The 21,115-nt window shown below is 46.6% G+C and overlaps 1 protein-coding gene and 1 long non-coding RNA gene across 2 annotated transcripts; both read left to right on the top strand.

Annotated features, from left to right (window-relative positions):
• Positions 1-861: 861 nt before the first annotated feature.
• LOC120679339 (transcription factor MYB36-like) lies at positions 862-2,377 on the top strand. The gene is made up of 3 exons (XM_039960909.1): positions 862-1,088; positions 1,235-1,364; positions 1,476-2,377. The coding sequence occupies exons 1-3, from the start codon at positions 953-955 to the stop codon at positions 2,155-2,157; spliced, it is 948 nt and encodes a 315-aa protein (XP_039816843.1). The 5' UTR covers positions 862-952; the 3' UTR covers positions 2,158-2,377.
• Positions 2,378-14,639: 12,262 nt separating this feature from the next.
• On the top strand, positions 14,640-17,874 carry LOC120680220. The gene is made up of 3 exons (XR_005677528.1): positions 14,640-15,743; positions 15,820-16,494; positions 16,571-17,874. It is a non-coding gene; the product is annotated as an uncharacterized LOC120680220 (long non-coding RNA).
• Positions 17,875-21,115: the final 3,241 nt, after the last annotated feature.

Genomic DNA, 21,115 nt, shown 5'->3' with positions numbered 1-21,115 from the left:
TGAAGACAAGAACTAAAATTGCACATTGCATTACGCTCTTATCCGTTGACACGTTTCATTGATTCAGTAAAGGCGCCATTCTACTTCTTAGACCCTACATCCTAGCTAAATTTAACAGCAGTTGGCTCCAGTTTCAACGTACAGGTGGTGTACCAGCTTCGTCCTCTACATGGTTCGCCGGTCACTAGTCACTACCCTAGTTCTAGCGCAAGCTGATCTCTATGCAAAGGTCATCAAGCTATGGGTGACTGCAGAGTACTAACTGTTCATCGTGGCTCGAGCACTCGTCTATGCTAAATCCTAATGTATTTGTAAACATAGTACAACTTGAGGGAAAAAAAAATATGGACTTACCTACTACAGGTTTCCTGCTGAACAGAGTTTGAAGTTCTGCTAGCAAGGCAAGAACCAGCCAGTTACCGTCGATTCTGCTAAAATTTTTGCCATTGAAAAAACAACTCAAGATAGTCATTAGACCGTTCCTAAAAAAACAAAATGCTAACTTGTTCAAATAACTTAAATCAAGAATGATCTTGTGAAGAAATAATTTTCATATATTCAGCTGAAATTGTTAGGTAACAAAGTGTTGCTCAGACACCAATCCATGTTTCAGAAAGCAAGATGCATGGCACAGAAGTTCAGCAAAACACAGATCATAGCAATACGCCTTTCTGCAGCACAGCAGGGCAATATACAAGTAGCATAGGGTGGCCAGGGAAACAAAAAGCACTCTCCAAAGTACGCCGGAACAAAAGCTTGTGTCAGCATCAAAGTCAAACCATATCCGTACTTTTTTAAGCCCTCTCGCCTGCTCCTATAAATCCTGGGCGCATACACACCAAACCAGCAGCTCCTCACGAACACACCTCCTACACACAGGTAGACAGACAGAGACTCAGAGAGAAAGAGAGACCGAGACTCAGGAGAGTAGCAGAGAGCAGAGAAAGGGAAGATGGGGAGAGCACCCTGCTGTGACAAGGCGGCGGTGAAGAAGGGGCCATGGTCTCCGGAGGAGGACGCGATGCTCAAGAACTACATCGAGGAGCATGGCACTGGGGGCAACTGGATTGCGCTGCCACACACGATAGGTAATGAACCAACTGTAGCTCATCTATGATCTATCCAATATCCATCCATGCATTTTTTAGGAATGACTCATAGTTCCTTTTCAGTTTTCAGTTTGTTTGATTGGGTCTTCATGTGACTGACTGATGATTCATGAAAACTACTGCAGGGCTGAAGAGGTGTGGCAAGAGCTGCAGGCTGAGGTGGCTCAACTACCTGAGGCCAAACATCAAGCATGGGGACTTCACCCCAGAGGAGGACAGCATCATCTGCAGCCTCTACATTAGCATAGGGAGCAGGTAGAAACAGACCCAGTTACCCACTCCCTCTCTCTTTACAACAACTAGACTGAACCTCAGCTCCATGCTAAGTTGCTAACCATTCTGACATTCTGTGCTCAACATGGCCAGGTGGTCAATCATTGCCGCGCAGCTGCCGGGGAGGACTGACAACGATGTCAAGAACTACTGGAACACCAAGCTGAAGAAGAGGCTCCTCGGCCGGCGCAAGGACCGCGACGCCCACCACCGCCAGGGCGCCGGCGCCGCCACGAGCCAGACGTCCGCCGAGAACACGAACGACGCCGGCGAGCGGGCGCTGAGCGCGTCGGCGATGGAGAGGATCCAACTCTGCATGCACCTGCAGGAGCTGCAGAACCCTCTCGGCGCCGCCCACCACAACCCCGTGGTGTGGCCTGGCTGCAGCAGGGCCGCCACCCTGAGTAACAGCAGCTTCAACAGCAACAGCAGCACGGTGACAGTGGCCGAGCAAGCAGGGCGGTCCAGCTCCATGAACGGGCACCTGATGGGCGCGCAGCTGGAGGGCGGCGCCGCCATGGACGGCGGCCTCGGCTCGCCGTCGAGCGCGGAGAACTCGAACGTGATCAGCATGGAGGCCGAGCTTGAAGAACTGCTCTACGGCGAGGGGAGCGGATCGGGGAAGGCCGGCGCGGTCGACGGCGGCGTGCAGCACGGGGACGTGGACTGGTGGAGCTACGACAACCAGGTGAAGTCGCCTGTGGGCTGCTGGGACTTCACCCCTGAAACAACGAACGCGGTGTTCCAGGACTACACATCTGTTTACGACATTTGAAGCGTGGAGTGAAGAAGAAGAAGAAGAAGGTGTGAATTTTAAGGTAGAGAGGTGATAGGAGTTGGCTAGAGTTGGCTCTGGATTTGTGACGTCTACATAAAACTGGATTAAGCATCTTGTAAGGAATTCGTAGTAAGATGTAAGGTATAAAATAAATGCATGTAAAAATGCCGGTTCTAAGAAATGCTGCTATGGCATCTTTCTGTCAACGAACAGAGAAAGGAACCTGCAGTGATGTTGATAGAAGAAGTGCGGTTGGCAAAATTGTTTAGGTTGCTTTTGTTGGACAAAACAAGAACTGGTGGATAAAAAAAATCTCTGAAAAAAATGTTTAGGTTGGCGAATCGCTCTGTTCACCTGGCTAGGCAGCTAGCAGTGTTTTAATCTTACAACAAATCAGCACCAGCTGCTAGCCACAACCAGCCGAACAAAACGAATATATTTAACATTTATGAAACTGACATAAGTCAGGACTGACTACGATACTTTTTTACTGTCTAAACCCAGTTACAGTGGTTACTGGGGATATAAGAAAGCATATATTCTATCCGTTTGCTGAATTATTTGACATTCAGATCACGCTATTAATCTATTCTCTGTGTACTAAATGTCGTATATTTAAAATGGAAGTGTACGAAAATAGTTTTGGTGAACTTAGTACTGCCATTTCTACACATTAAACTATATATTTTTACAATTCATGTCCAAATCAAAGTTTGTTTTGTGAGTATTATACTATAGTACCATTTGCATGTAGATTCAGATGGACAACGTTGAAAAACTGCCACCCAGGCCTGAGGTACGTTGAAAAAATGGCAAACCCGTCCTTGAAAAAGAAAAACGGGAGCAATAGCATGATCCTGAAGGGTATTCTGCGTGAAGGCATGAATGGCGTGTGTCGGACGGTTTTGGCTGCGTCACTATGTCAGCATGCTGACCAGGAATCTTCTTCTATGGCCAGGCTTTAGAGTCCAGATGGGCTCATTCGACTCTTACCCATCAGCCAAAAAGGGAAAGGGTCAACCTTAGATGTCATGTGTGACAGTATGAGTCAGTTTCACTTTCATGTGGCGCTACTAGGGCTGTGTTTACTTCCCACAAAAACTCCAAACTTTCCATCACATCGAAACATTAAATATAGCAAATGTCTCATGTATGGAGTACTATATATAGGTAAATTAAAAAACTAATTGCATAGTTTTGATGTACATTGCGAGACGAATCTTTTAAGCCTAATTAGGTCATGGTAGGACAATATTTACCACAAACAAACGAAAAGTGCTACAGTGTACTGCAGTGTCCGATGTGACATTTTCTACCCAACTTCCAGGAATCTAAACAAAGCCTAGTTTTGTAAGTCCTAAAATCTGTGCTTCGTTGGCACACTAGGCAACGTGTAGCCTTCGCAGTCATACGGAAGCGCAGGCTGACCTCCTCACCGGCTGGCCGTTCGATCCGCGCCGGCACCGCTCCGCGTCGGCCGCCCTACCCGCCATCCACCCTCTGCGCCGTCCGCGCCGGACGCCGTCCTCGATGGGCGTTGGTCGCGCCGGCCCTTCCAGCCCCTCTGCGCCAGGTGATCACCGGCCGCTGTCCGCGCCGGCACCGGCCCTTCCAGCACATACCCCTCCGTGCCAGGTGACCGCCGGCCGCCGGCCGTGTCAGGCACGCAGATCGGCCCTTCCAACTCCTGCCCCTGCCCCTCCACGCCAGGTGACTGGTCTGCCTTTTGCCCCATCGGCACCCCTCCGAATCTACCCCATCATGTTCCTGTGCATCTCAATCACATCCCCTTCTCCTCATCTTTTTTTCCCCTTCTTGATAGGTTTTTTTTCTGATGAAACAGGAGGGGATGAATCCCCTACTGATTATATATTAATAGAAATAAAAACAGTCGGAAACATAAAAAAGGATTAAGAAACAAAAAAGGAGACGAAAAAAATAAGGAAGATTACAATAAGGCTTCTAGCCATTCTGTCATAGGTTGTTTAAGTCTTGATTTTGCTCTTAGAATAACTAAGGCAAATTCACGCTTGAATTTAGCATAACAGTTATCTGGATGCGGTTGAAGCCCTTTAAAATAAGATCATTGCGCTGCATCCAAATGCACCAGTTGAACATGATGATAATATCCATGAAGAAAGGGACATTAAGTTGATTCCGGATTGATTCCAGCTCTGAGAATGGATGTGAGTTCCCAATCTGAAGTTGCAATTTTGACCAACAGATCTGTGCAAAAGGACATTCTAAGAAAAGATGCATCAAGCTTTCTTCTATATTCTGATTACAGCACACACACAGATATGATGGCAAGATCATATTTCTTCTTCAAAGTAAACCTCTGGTACTTAATCTATCTTGCAGCCAAAGCCAAAAAAAAGACTTTGTGTTTATTCCGACATGCCGATTTCCAGAGCCATCTAAAAGCTAGGTGTGTATGTCTGTGTCCAGTAAGATGTGTATATGCTTTGGAGGTAGAGAAAAAGTGATCTCCCCAAATATATGACCAAGAGTCACTTTCAACAGTGTTAGGCAGAGACACTAAAAGCTGAGCTAGCTCATTCAGTTGTTGCAGTGCTATCTGAGAGATGGTCAAATGGAGAAGGGGTGCAGGATCCTCAGCTTCTCTAGCATTTTTCAGAGAAATGCTGGTGTCTTTGGCAAAAGAGTATAATTCAGGAAAATGATGTTTAGGGACATGATTATTCCACAGATCTTCCCAAAATAAACAACTAACCCCATCTTGGATATTAACTTGTGCCATGCTTTATAGGAGTCCAAGAGCTTAAGATTGTCTCTCCACCAGAAAGACCCTTTCCTTTGCTGTGAGGGCAGTGATCCATTGTTATAATATGACTCCCAAATCAAGTGTACACAAGGGATGTTCAGCGAAGAATTTATGTAGATTTTTCAAAAGGAGAGCTTCATTTCAGCCTTCTATTTTTGGTAGGCAAACCAAGCCGCTTTGGGTGGCTTTTTTGCATTTATGTCTGAACCTCTCCACAAGCAATGTTTTCTGTACTTATCTATCTATTGTATGACTGTCTTATGGAGTTTAAAGGTGCTCATGAAATACATTGGGAGGGTAGAAAAGATTGCATTTTTTACTTCCAATCGACCTGCTTGAGACAGGAGTGCAGAAGTGCAAGTAAGTCTCTTCTCACATTTTGAGACCAAAGGAAGACAGTCAATAACTTTGGGCTTGGAAAGCCCCAATGGAAGACCCAAATAGGTGAATGGAAGTGAACCAATCACACAACCAAAAGCCTGTGCTAAAGATGCTGCCCTGTGCTCATCCATGTTGATGGGTACAATAATTGATTTAGAATAATTCACCTTGAGTCCAGTAGAGGAAGAAAAAGATTGTAGCAGTGCTTTGAGAGTAGCTAGTTGAATATGACATCCCTCCATAAAGATTAAAGTGTCATCGACATATTGTAAGACAGGAAAGTCATTGGTATACTGCAGATTGATGGGCAAATGCAGCTGTCCATTGAGTCTTGCTGAATTCAACAAGCTTTGTAGCAAATCAGAAGTTAGAACAAATAAAAGTGGGGACAATGGATCACCCTTCCTTACACCCCGTCAGTAGTGCAGGGTTTTGCCGGGGACTCCATTTAGTAGAACTGAAGAAGTTCCAGAAGAAAAAATGAGTTGCATCCATTGTATCCACTTTTGACCAAAACCTTTATGGGACATGATTTCAAGCATAGCTTGATGTTCAATTTTATCAAATGCTTTCTCAAAATCCAGCTTCAAGACAATAATTTCTTTGTTTGATTTGTGACATAGGTGCAAATACTCTAAAGTCCATGCCACACAGTCTTGAATTGTCCTTGTCTGTATAAACCCATATTGGTTTTGATGTACCAGAGTTTGAATTACTGCCTGAAGTGTGTTTGCTAAATAAGGATGGCAACGGGTCGGGTTTGGTTCGAGTGGAGTATCTGGGCACCCAAAACCGAAACCCGCGGATATCCGAAATCCAACGGATAATTTGGAACCTGAAACCCTCCGCTGTGCGCCGAGTCGACGAGCCATGCGGGGCGAGCAGGCAGGCAGGCTGCGGGCGGCGCCTCCGCGCCTGCGCGAGGGCCGAGCGCCGAGCCGGACTCTGGCAGTCCGGCCGGCCCTCTCCCGTGTGCCGAGCTTGTGCGGACGGGGCGACTAGGCGGGTGGGCGGGCGGCGCCACCGCGCCTGCGCGAGCGCCGAGCGCCGAGCGGCACTCCGGCAGTCCGGCCGGCCCTCTCCCGTGCGTCGAGCGTGTGCGGGGTGGTGCGACTGGGCACTCGGGCGGGCAGGCGGCGCCTCCACGCCTGCGCGAGCGCCGAGCGCGAGCGAGCCGCCAGCCGGCGGTATGCAGCTGAGCAGCGGCGTGAGGTGAGCTGGGGAGCGGGGAGTCCGAAGGCGGCCTGGCGCCTGGCGGCCAAGCAGACTGCGGCTGCGGGACACATGTGAGGGGGTCACGGGTGAGTGAGGGGTGAGTGTGGGTGGATGTTCCAGCATTATATACTTAGGGTTCCTACGTGGGCCTTTGTTGGGCTGATTGTTTCGGAGGCCCGTTGGTGACCCGCGGCTAAATTTTAAAACCCGCCCCAAACCCGAACTATTTCGGGTACCCGAACTATTTCGGGTACCCGAACCCGCAAATCCGCGGGTGGAAACTGAAACCCGAACCCGAAACCCGCAAACCCAAAATCCGCGGATATCCACCCTGAACCCGCCCCGCTGCCATCTTTATTGCTAAAAGTTTGGTTTGGATCTTCATAGAAGTATTCAGAAGTGAGATTGGCCTAAAATCATTAACTTTGCTACCACCATCTCCTTTGGGAATCAGAGTAATATAAGACACATTTATACTTTGTAGGTAGAGTTCTCCTATGAAAAAAGCCTGACAGAGATTGTAGAAGTCCTGCTTTAGGATTGGCCAGCATTTTTTGATAAAGTCCGTGTTGAAACCATCAGGACCAGGGGATTTATCAGAAGGTAGGTTACTAATGACACTATCAATTTCTTCAGTAGTAAAGGGGTCTGCTAATCAGCCTAATTCAGATGAAACCAGCAGCAAGGTGTCAAGGTTCAGCTGCATGTCCTGAAAATCCACTTGTCCCAACCTTAGAGTTACGATCTGAATGCTGGTTATCAGACTGGTCCTCTAACATAGTGATCAGTTTTCTTCTATGTTTGATAGTGGCATGGGCATGGAAGAATTTTGTCCCAACATCTCCAGTAGTCACCCATCTGATTGTACCTCTCTGCTTCCAATAGACATGTTGTTGTTTTAGCAAGGAAACAAGTTTCTGCTGTAGAGTGTTTCTGAAATTCCACTCCATCAAAGTGAGGTCTCTAAATTCATCTAAGATACTGAGAAAAGAGAGGACTAGCTTGACATTTGTGATGTTTGCCTTTAGACTTGATAGATGAGCTTGCCAAGTTCTGATGACTCTTCTTAAATTTTTAAACTTAGCTGAAATTATCTTTGCACAATCTGTCTGGTTTGTGGGTAGTGTCCATCCATGTTGCACAACATCCAAAAAGTGCTCATGCTCCATCAAATAATTTTTAAACCTGAAGATCTTACTCTTAGGTATATTTGTATTGACCGAAATAAGGCAAGGCACATGATCTCAAGTCTCCATGGACATGGAAGTTACCGTTGTTCCAGGAAAAAAAAACTTGTCCATGAGTTTGAGGTAAATAACCAGTCCAATGTTTCCAATAATGGAGACAATTGTTTATTGGACCACGTGAATTTTCTGCCAAGAAGGGGTAATTCAACTACTCCCAAGGCACTAATGGCTTCACAGAAAGAGAACATTTCATTTACATCTCCTCGACTTATTTCTATCAGAGGGTCTTCTTAAAAGGTTGAAATCACCATGGAGAAGCCAATCAACCTCATCTGGCATGTCTATATTTTTAAGCCAATTAACAAAAAGTATTTTCCCAGAGGTAGTACAAGGACCATAAACATTTGTCAGAACCCAATCACAAGCATTAAGATTTGATGAAAACTCAACAGAGATCCTAAATTCATTATTGTAGATTAGTTGACCAGTGAAAATGTGAGACTTCCAGATAGTAATGACCCCACCAGATGCACCCACAGAGGGAAGGTATTCAAAACAATCAAAGCTAGGAGGGCAGAACTTTCTAATAAATTGCAGGTCAAAATTTTCCTTTTTGGTTTCTTGTAGGAAAATCACATCACAGTGAGATTCAGAAATCTTATCCCGAATACAATCCCATTTTTTCTTAGAATTGAGCCCCCTGACATTCCAGCATAAAATCTTCCATGATTTATATAGGTTTGTATTATCCATTCAACAAGTGAGAAGAAAACCCATTGAGTATGGTATGACTAAGCAAACCACAAGTCTAGGAGCTAGAATTTAGATAAAAGGTCATGACAAATAGATAAACCCACTTATGAAATTGTCTAAATATAAGGAATATAATACAGGCCAAAGTACTGAAAGACTTCTACAGCAAAAGCAGCAAAATAGGCAAAGGAGAGGATCCCCGGGTGGATCACTTCTGTGGCTTGTTCTGTTCCTTCTTCTGTTCTGCAGCATCATTGTCGTCAGGATTTGCTTTCTTCTTCACTGTCCTTTTGCCAATAGGGGCTAGGATTTTCTTCTTCTTGAAAAGTGCAGCATCAGAAAGGTCCTTTTCATTCACCTTGCAGAAAGATGCCCCAAGATTACGGAGAACTGAAGGAGTGAGAGTAGGTGGCTCTATGGAACAACCCAAACAGTTTTTACCCAAACATTATGTGTTTTTGTAACCCTGTTTCTGATTGAGCACCCTCTTGCTTCTTCTTTTGTTTGGATCTTCCAACATCGAAGCTTGTTGTTCCTGGTCAGCTTGGGCCAGGAAAGTTTTAGACCATGGTCCAGGGCTGGAAGTGACTTTGTGCTTCATTTTCTCAAGAGGAGTGACTGGAGACGAAGAAGCAGAACTAATTTTCCCTTTACTTTTTTCTTTCTCTTCCCCAGGTGACTCTGATAAAATTGTTGATTTAGTTCCAGCTGGATCCTCCAAAGATATTTCCTCAAGAGTGCTAGGGTGATCCGGGACTTTAAGGCTCTGCAGACAGGGAACTGCTGAGGATTTGGGACAAACATCAGGCAAGGTAAAAAGTGACCCAGACAAATCATCCCCCAAAAAGGAGCAAGCTGGAGAACTGAGGAATTGCTTTGCCCAAGGAAAACTAGAGGGGTTCAGTAATAATGCCGTGAAGAAATCTGCCCATTGTTTTGGAACTGCCACTGGATTTTGAGAATTTCCAGGAGCAAAGAATTTGGCCCAAAGCCTCACTGCATCTGCATTTGGTTTAGGGGAAGGAAACCCAGAAGAGTGAAAGAGAGAGGTAAAGACTGGATCTGCAGCAGGCTCAATTAGTTCCACAAAGCCAACATGCATGCTGTTGTCATTAAGTGGGTGGAAATCATCCTGATCTTGATCCATAAGTTCATCTTCCCCAATCTCATCTGGATTAATTTGGTCTTGTGGAATGAAAACCTCTACCTGGACATCATTGTTTGGAGCATTCTGCTGAGGAGCAACATCCCCATTATTGTCCAGGTCATCAAAAATACCTTCATCTAAAATATTTTCCTGAGGCAGATCAACTTGTGCTTGCTCTACATCCAGATTTTCTGCAGCTACCTAAAGATCCTCAATTCCTCCCAGGTCATCATCTAGTGGCTCATTAAGGTCCAGATCCAAGTTCTGTGGCTGGATCAAATCATTCATTTCCAGGAAAGGCTCTCCTGGTTGTGGAGGAGGAGCTTGTACATTTACAGATGCTTCATTCTGCTGCTCTGGCCATAAGCCCCAACCAGCTGCATTCATGGGCTGATTCTCCTATTGTGCATTAGGGACTTCATTAACATTTTGATCCTGATTGCCTCCGACTGCATTAGCAGCATCACCATCAGGCTCAACTGGGCCTTGTCCAGGCTGACCAAAGCCAAAAAAATTTGGAAGAGATTTGGTTGCACATCCTCTGGCCCATTTGGTGGAATCCCTTCATAACGAGGCCCACCACCAAGGAGAGTGGCCTGCAGAATTTCACACTGCGCCGTCCAAGATTCTCCTTCAAAATCTTCATCTTCTGAGCAACCAATAAACCAAGGTATTTCTGACAAATCCACAACCCTGGCTTTCACAATGATTCTAGACAGGTAATTAGGATCACAATGGGTTTGATTTGGCTGTCTGCAAGAGGGGTGATTGAGCATCCTGATGGAGCCCATCTTTTTGTGATCTTTCTGATCTCGGTATGCAACCCACCTTCCAATCTTAATGGAGCAGCTTCGACGGAAGCTCGTGCCTAAAATCTTTTTGTGTAGACTTGCAAGACTCCAATGCTTTGCATTTTAATCTGTGATTTTCGTTTGTGTTCTGTAAAGTGAATTGATGGGGGTGGAGTGCGCCACCGTAATAACACATGGGCATCCACCTCTGGTGGTGTGAGTAGGTAAATAGAATTTATGGGTTGGGTTGGGTTGGTTATACATTTTAATTGGCTGTGGGTAGGAGCGGGTTAGGGGTGGGTTTCAACCCATTAGCAGGGCTAAATGTGTAGATAGCTAAAAGATTCCAGATTCTAGTCGACTTTTCAAGGGATTCACAAGCTTGGCATTTTTTAGGTTGCAACCAATTTAAAACAAAAAAGTTAGCAGATGTACAATTTGAAGACACCTTTTACAAAATTCAGAATGTTACAGTTCAATAAATAGAAATTTGCTCTGTGAAGATAATTATATGTTGAGTATACATGAAATATACTGAGCTAATTTTCAGATCATATGAAGCTATTATTGAACTAATATTGAAATAAACTATGAATTAGGCCGATAAAACAAAAGTTCATAAATTAGGCCCAACCAAAAAGGCTGCAAGCGAATACTAAACCTGCAAAGGAAAATCCCATATCCCATGACCTTTTTTTAAATAATATTATTTTAATAATTAATCGCAAAAATAAATGCCAAAATGAAAAAATTGCAAAAGTAGTAGTCAGTCGGTCTTTGGAGAGCCGACACGAGACATGTCGGCTATTGAATACCCGATAAGTGTCTTTCGGCTATTGAGGAGGTAACTAGAATGGTCCACGTCGGCTCCGTCCGCTGGGCGAACTGCTAGCGTGGCCTATTAGCCTAATAGGCACCTGTTGGTTCGATAAGGGTCTTATCGGCCGTTGGCGGGCCGACAGGCCTATCTGCCATTTACAGCACCTGATTCACCCCCCCCCCCCCTCCCCGCCCATTCACCGCCCCGCCGCTGCTTTTACCGCTGCCGCCTCCGACTCCGCTCGCGTAACGCCACCTCCGCTCCCCTGCCTCCGCCGCCTCCGCTCGGGTGGCACCGATGCCACACCTCCACCACCTCCTTGAGCCGCGCGCGGCCGCAGGTCCCCGCCGGCCCTCGGCTCGGCGGTTTGAGGGGGCCGGCGGCGGCGGCAAGTGCTGCACTGACCGGCCGGCGGCGCCCGACGGTAAGTTTTTTTTAACTCTGTCATTTATAATTAAGGTCTTTTTTAATTTCAATTTGTTTTACTTATTATCTTTTTTAATTAATGCTTTTTATTGCAGTTAGATTTAAGTATTATAGCTTCCTGCTTGTTTATTTGCATTATACTACTCTACTAATGTTTAATTTGTAGTTTAGTAGTTTATTGCAGTTAGAATATAGTGTATGTTATTATAGATTTGTGACAGAATACATATTTGAATGAAATATAGTGTTGGTACTTATTGCATTGATGTAGATTTAAATGAATTGAAAATATTTGCAAACAGATTTGAATATAAGACCCGAATTGTAGCAGCAAGTTTTTTTTAGTTTATGTAAATTACAAATATTTCGATGTGTCGTATAATGTCAGATTCTGTAATGCATTAGCAGGGATGAGTTCGGAACTAGTAAATATCAGAGTTTATCATGGCAACGGGTTCATCAATTATTGTGACTCGAGGGTAGATTTAAGTCAGTTTTTGTATGTAGATACAACTGTAGGCAATCCGTTACACATGAGACATGGGGATATGTTAGGTTGGATGCATAATTTTCTGCAAGTTGACACAAGTCACTGGAGGATCAAAGTTAGTGGTGTAGTTTCAATGCAGCGTGAGCATGGTTGGCGCTGGGAATTGTACAAGATGAGGAACTCAAAATGTTGGCGTGCTTTTGTCGATATGGGTATGAACAAAATGAAATTCCCTCTTGTTGTGCTAGTTCAGCAAGAACTGGCTAACGTAACTAAAGGAGAGAGTAGCATGAGTCATGTTGTTGCTGCAACAGAGGTGGTGGCTGAAACCGATTGGGCGTATGAAAATGCTACTGCAGAGGAGCAGCAGGCGTAACCTGTGGTTGAGCAACAAGCTGAGTTTGAAGTTGAAGGAATTGGTGGTGACATGAATGCTGACCAGGGCGAGTTGGATGAGGCGATTGTTGATGAAATGGAGCTAGAGGATGAGGAGTACAGAACCTTTATTGGAGGTCGAAATGCCCGACTATTTGAAAATGAATATACCGTTCCCGAGGACTGGGGCAACTTTGAAATGGATGGGCTCATAGTTAATGATGGTCATGACAGTAATTGGGTGTATAATCAAATGGAGATCACAAGTGGAATCTGAGAATGCTAAAATCTGGTTGTGGTTTCTTTCGCTGATCAAGCGAGCCGTGGTTTGTGAGTGGCCTAACGTGTGTGTCCTCCATGATCGTCACAAGGGTATATTGTCAGCTATCATGAAACTGCAGGAAGGTCGCAACATTGATGTTTCGTGGCCAGACCTGCATAGTCGGTGGTGCATGAGGCATATGGAAGCGAATTTTTACTCGCAGTTTAGAAGCAAGCGGCTGGAGGACCTGTTCAAGAAAATGTGTCAACAAACTCAGCAATGCAAGTTTGATGAAATATGGGCCCTTCTTGATAATCTTACTACGAATCATATGGAGGAGGTTCGTTAGAAACCTATTGTGGCACGTGAAGAGGAGCCGCGGGGTTTAGATCCTATCGAGGGTGAGCCTGCACACGTGACAAGGAGGCGTAAGGGGGGAAGATCCGTGAAATGCTTCTCGGAGTGGATAAAAAATGAGCCCCTTTGAGAAATGGGCCTTGATTGCGGATACAGATGGATCGAGGTATGGAATTATGACAAAAAATATGGTTGAGGTGTATAACTGGGTACTGAAGGCATGCCGCTCCCTTCCCTTGGTCGCCATTGTCGAGTGCATTCTTCGACGAACAGTGGCATATCTTTGAGAACGCTTTCAGCAAGCCACAATTGTTGTGCAAAGTCCTCAATTCGTGTACTACAAGAAAATGACAGAGATAATAGATAAAATAAGTTCCAAGGAGACGCTCCATCGAGTGCATTTCATAGGGAACCAAGATTATTTCTTCGAGGTGTCGGTGCGTGACAAGGGGGGCGTTGGAATGGGCAGTTCTACGGTAACAATGGAATGCCAGCTTTGGCCAGAAACGAACACATGCGTGTGCTCCTGCAACAAACCAAAACTGCTGCATATGCCTTGTTCACATGTCTACGCTGCTCGTGCTAAGGCAAGAATTTCAGGGACGTACGTGTCCCCGTATTATCTGAAGGAGGCAGTCATGGCTACTTGGAGTGGCGAACTCCGTGGTTGCAGGGCGCTAGCTGATTTTACAAAACCACCGCCCAATGGGGCATATTGGATTCCTGATCCGGAAACTAAGATTATTTACCGGAGTCGTCGGAAGAGTCGTCGTATTAGAAACGATATGGACGCCAGGGAGGCTAGAGGTGCTGAGAAATATTGCTTAGCATGCGGTGGAGGACACCTTCGCAAGGATTGCGAAAGCTATCCAATCCATAGGAATACAAACGGCACAACAGAAAGGCGTGTTCCACAATGCAACTCCAAGAATAATTAGATACAAGGACCTTTATTGTCTAGGTGTAATATTTATTTGTTGTTCCTGTAATGTAGTCATAATCCTCTGAACTATGTAGTATAATATTGTTTTATCTAAGTGTCGTACTGGTGGATGAAAATGTTTGTGCGTGTAAGTGGACAAACTAATTGTTTGATGTGTAATATAATTTTATTTTTATATTAGTCTTTGGTGAGCTCACTTATTCCATTTACATATGTAATGTTTCGTTACATTGAATGTGCATTTTGTAGGTATGGCTAACTTTGAGCTGATCGATCTGGTGATTGACGCGAAGCACAGGTCACGTTTGGTGGATGGACATATTCCACCCCCTCTGAGGCTACGGACGCACGACGAGTGTTGGCGGCTTGACGCACGTTTGATCCCTAGGTACGCTATATAACTTTCATCTAATTTTGTAAGTTTTGTGTTGATTAATGTACTTAACTATTATGTTTTCGTGTCATAGGATGAGAGCGTCGGGTTTGCTCCCGCTCTCTCGTTTGGCGGAGCCGACACGGGGGGGGGGCAGCCTTCGATTTACTATCAACTGTGCGCTGTTGTCAGCCTTGGTCGATCGTTGGCGTCCAGAGACTCACACGTTCCACCTACCAGTTGGAGAGATGGCAGTCACCCTCTAGGACGTCTCTTTGCTTCTTGGTTTGCCACTCGCTGACCGAGCCGTGGCTGCCTGGGCTGTTGACCCGGACTGGAGGCAGGAGATCTTGCAGTGGTTTGTTGGAGTTATTCCACCGGTTGAGGACCAGCCGCCTCAGGTCGACTTTACTGACAGGCATGGACCGAAAAAGGCTTGGCTGCTGCAGTTCACGGCGGAGCACCTTGGTGAGAATGCGGAGGACTGAAGGGTTAGCAGGAACCTGGAGGCGTACCTGTTGTGGTTGTTCGGATGGATGTTGTTTACCATTTCGCACCACGACAGTGTCGACAAGCACTTGATCTGGTATGCTCAGCAGATTGCCGACGCTCCTTTGGATGACGTTCCTCAGTTCAGTTGGCCGGTTGTCCGTTACCATGCTCGCTGCTACTGAGAGGACCTTGTGCGATGTGTGCACGAGGAGGAGCTCGACTGGCACATTGGCCGGTTGTCCGTTGTTGCTTATGTTGTGGTCGTTCAAGCGGTTCGACATCGGACGGCCCAAGCTTCATAGCTACGAGCCATACGAGCAGGCCTTGTACCACCTGTACGATGACTGACACTTCGACGTGATCGATAGGCCTACCATGGGATCGATCTGAATGAAACGAGATGTAAGATTATTTCAATTTTTAAATTTTGATTACTATGTCATATTTTCAAAGTATGTGCATATATTAATTCACGGCATTACTTGACTACTGCCTACGTGGGTGAGTGGCACCGGACGTTTGACGTATCCTGCATTTGTCGCCGCGTTCTACCAGTTGACACCAGACAGGGTTCGGTGGAACCCGTACACTGCAGTACTGACGGCAGCACGTGCTCCATGAGGTATGTCGTTGCTTTTCTACCGTGACCAGCTGCACTGGTTCACGAAGAAGCATTTGGTTTTCGACATTTTTGTCGAGCCCTACTGTGTGCACCGAGTGTTTCGCCAGCTTAGTGTGCGCCAGGAGTTCCCACTGCCACATGAGACTCGATCATACTTCACACATGTAAGTACTTCTGTAAAATGCACTTCATTTGGTTTAAGAGATGAATACAGTATGCTCATTTTTCTTACATGTGCAGGCTAACAAGGAAAGGGCAAGATGTTGCCTATGAGGCAACTTGGGCTACAAAGATATAGACGTGGGCGGATCAATGGCTACAGGCTGCCGACGACGTCCACCAGACGCAGCTTGCGTAAAACGAGGCCATGTACCCGGCCTACTTGCATTGGTACCACCGCGCTACACGTTGGAGGTTCTTCCCCGTGCCACAGGACCCCGAGCCCCATGATGCGGAGATTACGGACACAATTGCCACCGAGCCTCCCGCTGCCTTTCATGTTCTTGTAATTGACTTTTCTTGACATTATGGGATGCAGTGGTTATGTGCGTAATCGAACGAATTATTGATATCTACGTATGCTCAATTTTACAGACCGATACTTGCAGCGATGTCGGCGCGGAGTTGTTGTCCTTCATGGACCGTCTTGAGGCGAACCCACCGCGTGTGGCAAGGATGGAGTTAGCGAGTGGCCTACGACGCCTCTCACAGAGCTGTGTTGAGGCTGTTAGGCATGCAACGGGCAGAGGGATGCCAGAGGTGGTGATTCCCGAGCATAGGTCAACTCCAGTGTGTAGCACCCGCACGACTTCACCGGCAGGTGCTCCTGGTCCGTCGACCACTTGTGCGCCGTCCACCGCAGCAGGACCTTCAGCAGTGGACTCTACTGGGGCCGCTACGCCTACCGGTCAGCAGGTATGGACTAATCTTGCTCCTATAGTAACTTGTATTTAATTCATCAGTATCTTTTTTATATTTGTTGTTATCGCAGCGGTCGAGGCAGCTTCAGGCAGCCTGGACAGTTTCTACGTGCCGGATCAAGACATCTGGCCTCGGGAGGACCTACTCGACGCCTGGCAGATGCCTGGAGCCCCCACACCGACACAGCCGACCAGGACGACCCAGTTGAGTCCACTCCATTTCACCCCCCGCCACGTACTCACAAACCAGCGGAGCGTTTCATGTTTCCGTCTGGTCAGCTGGCCAAGAAGAGAGAAGAAGTAGGTTTAGGACATTGCAGATGCACTCCATTTTATGTTCTAGTTGTCTTATTTTTCATCTCGATCGTTGTGTACGATGATTGTGTATCCCACGCGCGTGTCTTTCCTGGATGCCATGTTAGGTTGCATCAGATTCTTTAGCACCCCCACTCGTTCACTGTGTGTGCATGTGCTCGTACGTGAATTGATTGCTCTGCGCTTTTCAGGTTGCGTGAACCATGCCTATAGACCATCTACCTCCATCTATAAATAGGGACATCACCACATCACATAGGAAACCACTCCACATCCCCCCATTACAACCATGTCTTCCTCTGGTTCCACCTATATTCCGTGGAACAAGATTAGAGAACCTGTACCTCAAGGAGTGCAGGTTCCAATGTGCTTCTGCGGCTCGTAATGCAAGCTGATGGAGCCCAAGGTTCTAGGCGACGACTACGGCATGAGGTTCTCCATGTGTGACAACTACGAGTACGACCCACCAAAGCGGTATGGCAAGGACAAACCCAAGGTAGCAGCTCCAACTATCTGGTTTGAGCATTCAGAGTTCTCTAAGTCCGATCTAACTCGGTTTAGAAATAGAGTCCACCACCTCTTTGTGATTTCATACAGTGGCTGGACACGGAGCAATCGCCGGAAGCTAAGGAACACATTGAGCGCGAAGCAAGGTGGGCTGCAGAAAGGTGGCGGTGAATGCTGCACGAGGAGAAAATGGAGGAGAAGCGCAAGAAAGAACGGGAAGAGATCTAGAAGAGGTTTGCAAATGTGGAACGTTGGGAGGCGGAGGAGGGTGAAGCCGATAGGGAGAGGAAGCGAGAGAGGGCCCGCCGTGCGAAGGAGGCGAGTCCCGAGACTATTATGAAGGGGAAGTATCCTCGGTGCACTCAGTAGATCAGCACCGTTTAATCTCTGCATTTCAGATTCCCTAAGGCATGTTAGGTGTAGTTCGAACACGACGTTAGCATGTTCCATGCACATGCCACTGCAATTTGTTTTCTAATTTCAATGTCTACTCAATCAGCATCTGTACTTTGTACTGCAATCTGTGATTTGTCCGCTAGCTGAAAGTTTTTAATGCCTTCTAACGTACTCATAGACTTTTCAGAACTGGCGACCTACAAGTAGCCTTTTTCAGAACATGTGAGCTATAGCTAGGCTTTTCAGAACTAGGGACCTACAAGTAGCCTTTTCAGAACATGTGACCTATAACTAGGCTTTTCAGAACTAGGGACCTACAAGTAGCATTTTCATAACATGTGAGCTATAACTAGACTTTTCAGAACTAAGGATCAACAACATAAACACAATCAAGATAAACAAAGTACTACATACATAATTCAATGCGCACAACACATGAAATGGCATGTGAGGACCTGTTGAAAATAATGGTAACGAGGTCCTGGACTAAACCTAATATGCCTTAGATAATTCTAACAAACAACAAACACTAATACGACATCAGACAAACACGATATGTTACTCCAAATAGTTCTCCCACTTAGCAAACTATGTCGAACCATCTCCAAGGTATCCTCCCGTAGCAGAAGGTGCTGGCAGTGTCGGCGGAACCGGAGGACCATTGTTCTTGTGACACGGGCAGTTGCAATATGGATTAGTGCATGGTTCCTTCAGTGAACTGCCACCTTTGTTCTCATCATCCTCTTCGTCGTTGTTGCCGCTGCTCACTTCCATTTCTAAATCGAAGATACGATTCTGCAGATAATAGATGTACTACGCGTGAGGATGAATTGGGGGAGGATCGACCCATCTTACGAACCCGCAATTCTCTGGAGCATTGGATGCCTGAAACAGAAAATGCAGCGTCAGTGATACAATGCAAATTAAACATGTCCAACACATCATTAGTAGTCAAAATTACCCATGCTCGGGGGCACTTGAAGAAACGACGACCTCCATCCGTTCCCTCGGCGCACATCTGCACTAAGCAATTCTCACCATGCATGCATTTTGTCCAATCTTCTATGCGGTTATCATACCCTCTCAGAGGTGTCTCCTTTGTGAAATTACTCATACTCTCAAATGAAAACTCATACACTGCTTCCGAAAAAAAATCAGGGCCAATGGAACCCTCCCACACTACCGGTGGTCCTTTCCTACCCCCTTTCCTCTCCCAAAGACAAAACCCTTCCCACTAGACGATCCTCCACTAGCCATTACAACTCCAGCAAAGGGAATGGCCTCAATGGTGTTGTATATAGGCAAAGGGACATGTCGGCTGTTGGGCAGCCAACAGGTCCCTGTCGGCCCTTGGGTAGCCGACAGGACCCTGTCGGCTACTGGGCAGCCGATAGGCCTGTTTGGAATAATTGGGTTGTCCACGGCCGTGGGCCGACAGACCAATCGAGCCGATTAGGACCTGTCGGCTTTTGGACAGCCGACAAGGCCTTTCGATGCTGACAACCGGCGTCTGCGGGATTCAGTTGCGCCAGATCATACGCCACGTAGGCAGTCGGCCCTTCAATGGCCGATACCTAACTAGACGGCTGGCCAATAGCCAACAGGCTACTACTTTTGTAATTTTTTCATTTTGGCATTTATTTTTTTGATTAGTTTTTTAAATAATATTATTTAAAAAAATCGTGAGATGTATGAATGCTTTCAATTTTGTACTTGTCATGAAAACCATGGCATTTGTGGGAACCGATTTCTCTGTTCCTGTTTTTTTAGGGAAACATGGTGAGTGTTTAAGCTCATCATGGTTAATAATGTAGTATGATTAGGGCCTCATGGGGCCTTCCTAATCAGTGCATAAGAACTCTTTCGTACTGATATTTTTAGAGCAACTCCAAGAGACTCTGTAAAATGTTAGCCAAATTTACAGATTTTAACCTCCTTGTAAAAATAGAAATCTTCCTAAAAAGATAGGCTATCCAAGAGACTAGGTATCTCATGACTCTCCATATTCAAAACTGAAAACCCTTGTACTTTTTTCCCTACGCCGATCCATATTCTCTGCTTCTGTCGCCGCCCCCAACTTGCGTCCAGCACAGTGGGGAACCCAGCACCCGGTCACCTGGGGCACTGTCCCGGGCTCACCTAGGCACAGCAACTGCGCATGCTCTCCGCGCAAAAGAATACCTATGAACATAAGCTTAGGATAAATAGCTGACTATGCACATACCCAAGGTTTTAAATCGCCGGCTAAGATGTTTAGCGGCAGAGCTGCCGCTATAGCGTTTAGCGGGCTATAGCCGGTATTTAGCGGGCTATAGTAGATTTTAGCGGGCTAAATGCCATAGCGTTTGGCTTTCCTAGAAGCTATAGCCGTTTATAGCGGAAGCTATAGCCGGCTATTTAAAACTTTGCACACGCCATAAGCACAAATTAATCTATATATAGACGGACATAGCTATTATGGCCTAGGCTCAAAAAAGTTTTTGGGTTCGCCGCTGCTTCCCGCATCCATCCGCCGCCGCGGCAAGGCTCGATTAGCACAAATCCATTACGTGCTGAAGCCTCTGCCGTGCTGAAGACTCCTGCCGTGCTAGCCTGTTGCCATGCTGTTCGTGCTTTGCTCAAACCTCGTGCCCCAACCCATCCTGCACGTGCCTGAGCAGAGGACGCGAAATCCGGCGGCGGGGTGTGCTTGGAGCGGCGGCGTGAGGGCAGGAAGGCGCCGCAGCACCAGCAGGGTGTGTTCCGAGAGCGGCGGCGCGAGATCTGAACGAGCGATGGCGGCAGGGCTGGAGGCCGACGGGCGACGGCATGGGAGCACAAGTAGCAGCAGGACGAGGGCACATGCGATGGCTTGGCGGGACGGCGCGGGGGGGCGGGAGCATCGCGCGGAGGGCGGGAGCAGCGCTGGATTCAGGGAGATGCCGAGTCGTCTGGCTCGGCAAACATGCCTACCGAGAGGAGAGGAACAGCGAGGATGAACAAGAGTCCGTTGGATGTCTGTTTTTAGATGTATTTTTTTTCTCTTTTACAGACACAGATCAATTTTGCTAGTCTGTTAGAGTAGCTCTTACAAAATTGCACTATAGAAAGTAGCCCTTTTACCATGCTTGAAAATACTTTCTAATACTTTTCAATGCCTCTCAATACCTGCATAAAATAGTTTCTTTTCTTGATTTTATTGTTCGCTTGGTAATGTGATCATTGTGCATCGCAAGTAAAAAGGCAGTACCGCCCGGTCACGCCCTCTTCCTCAATCACGCCGCCGCCGCCGCCGCCGCCGTGAACTCGCCCTCGCCTGGCTCCCGCCGGCCTCCGCGCTCCCGGTGGCCTCCTTCTCCCGCGAATGGTGTGGTACGCACGTGCGTACATCCGCACGGTCATGGACGACCAGGATGGAA

Source organism: Panicum virgatum, chromosome 6N (assembly GCF_016808335.1).
Source record: "Panicum virgatum strain AP13 chromosome 6N, P.virgatum_v5, whole genome shotgun sequence".
NCBI lineage: Eukaryota > Viridiplantae > Streptophyta > Magnoliopsida > Poales > Poaceae > Panicum > Panicum virgatum.
The sequence above is the reverse complement of the archived record's forward strand: the minus strand, read 5'-3'. Positions and strand labels throughout refer to the sequence as shown.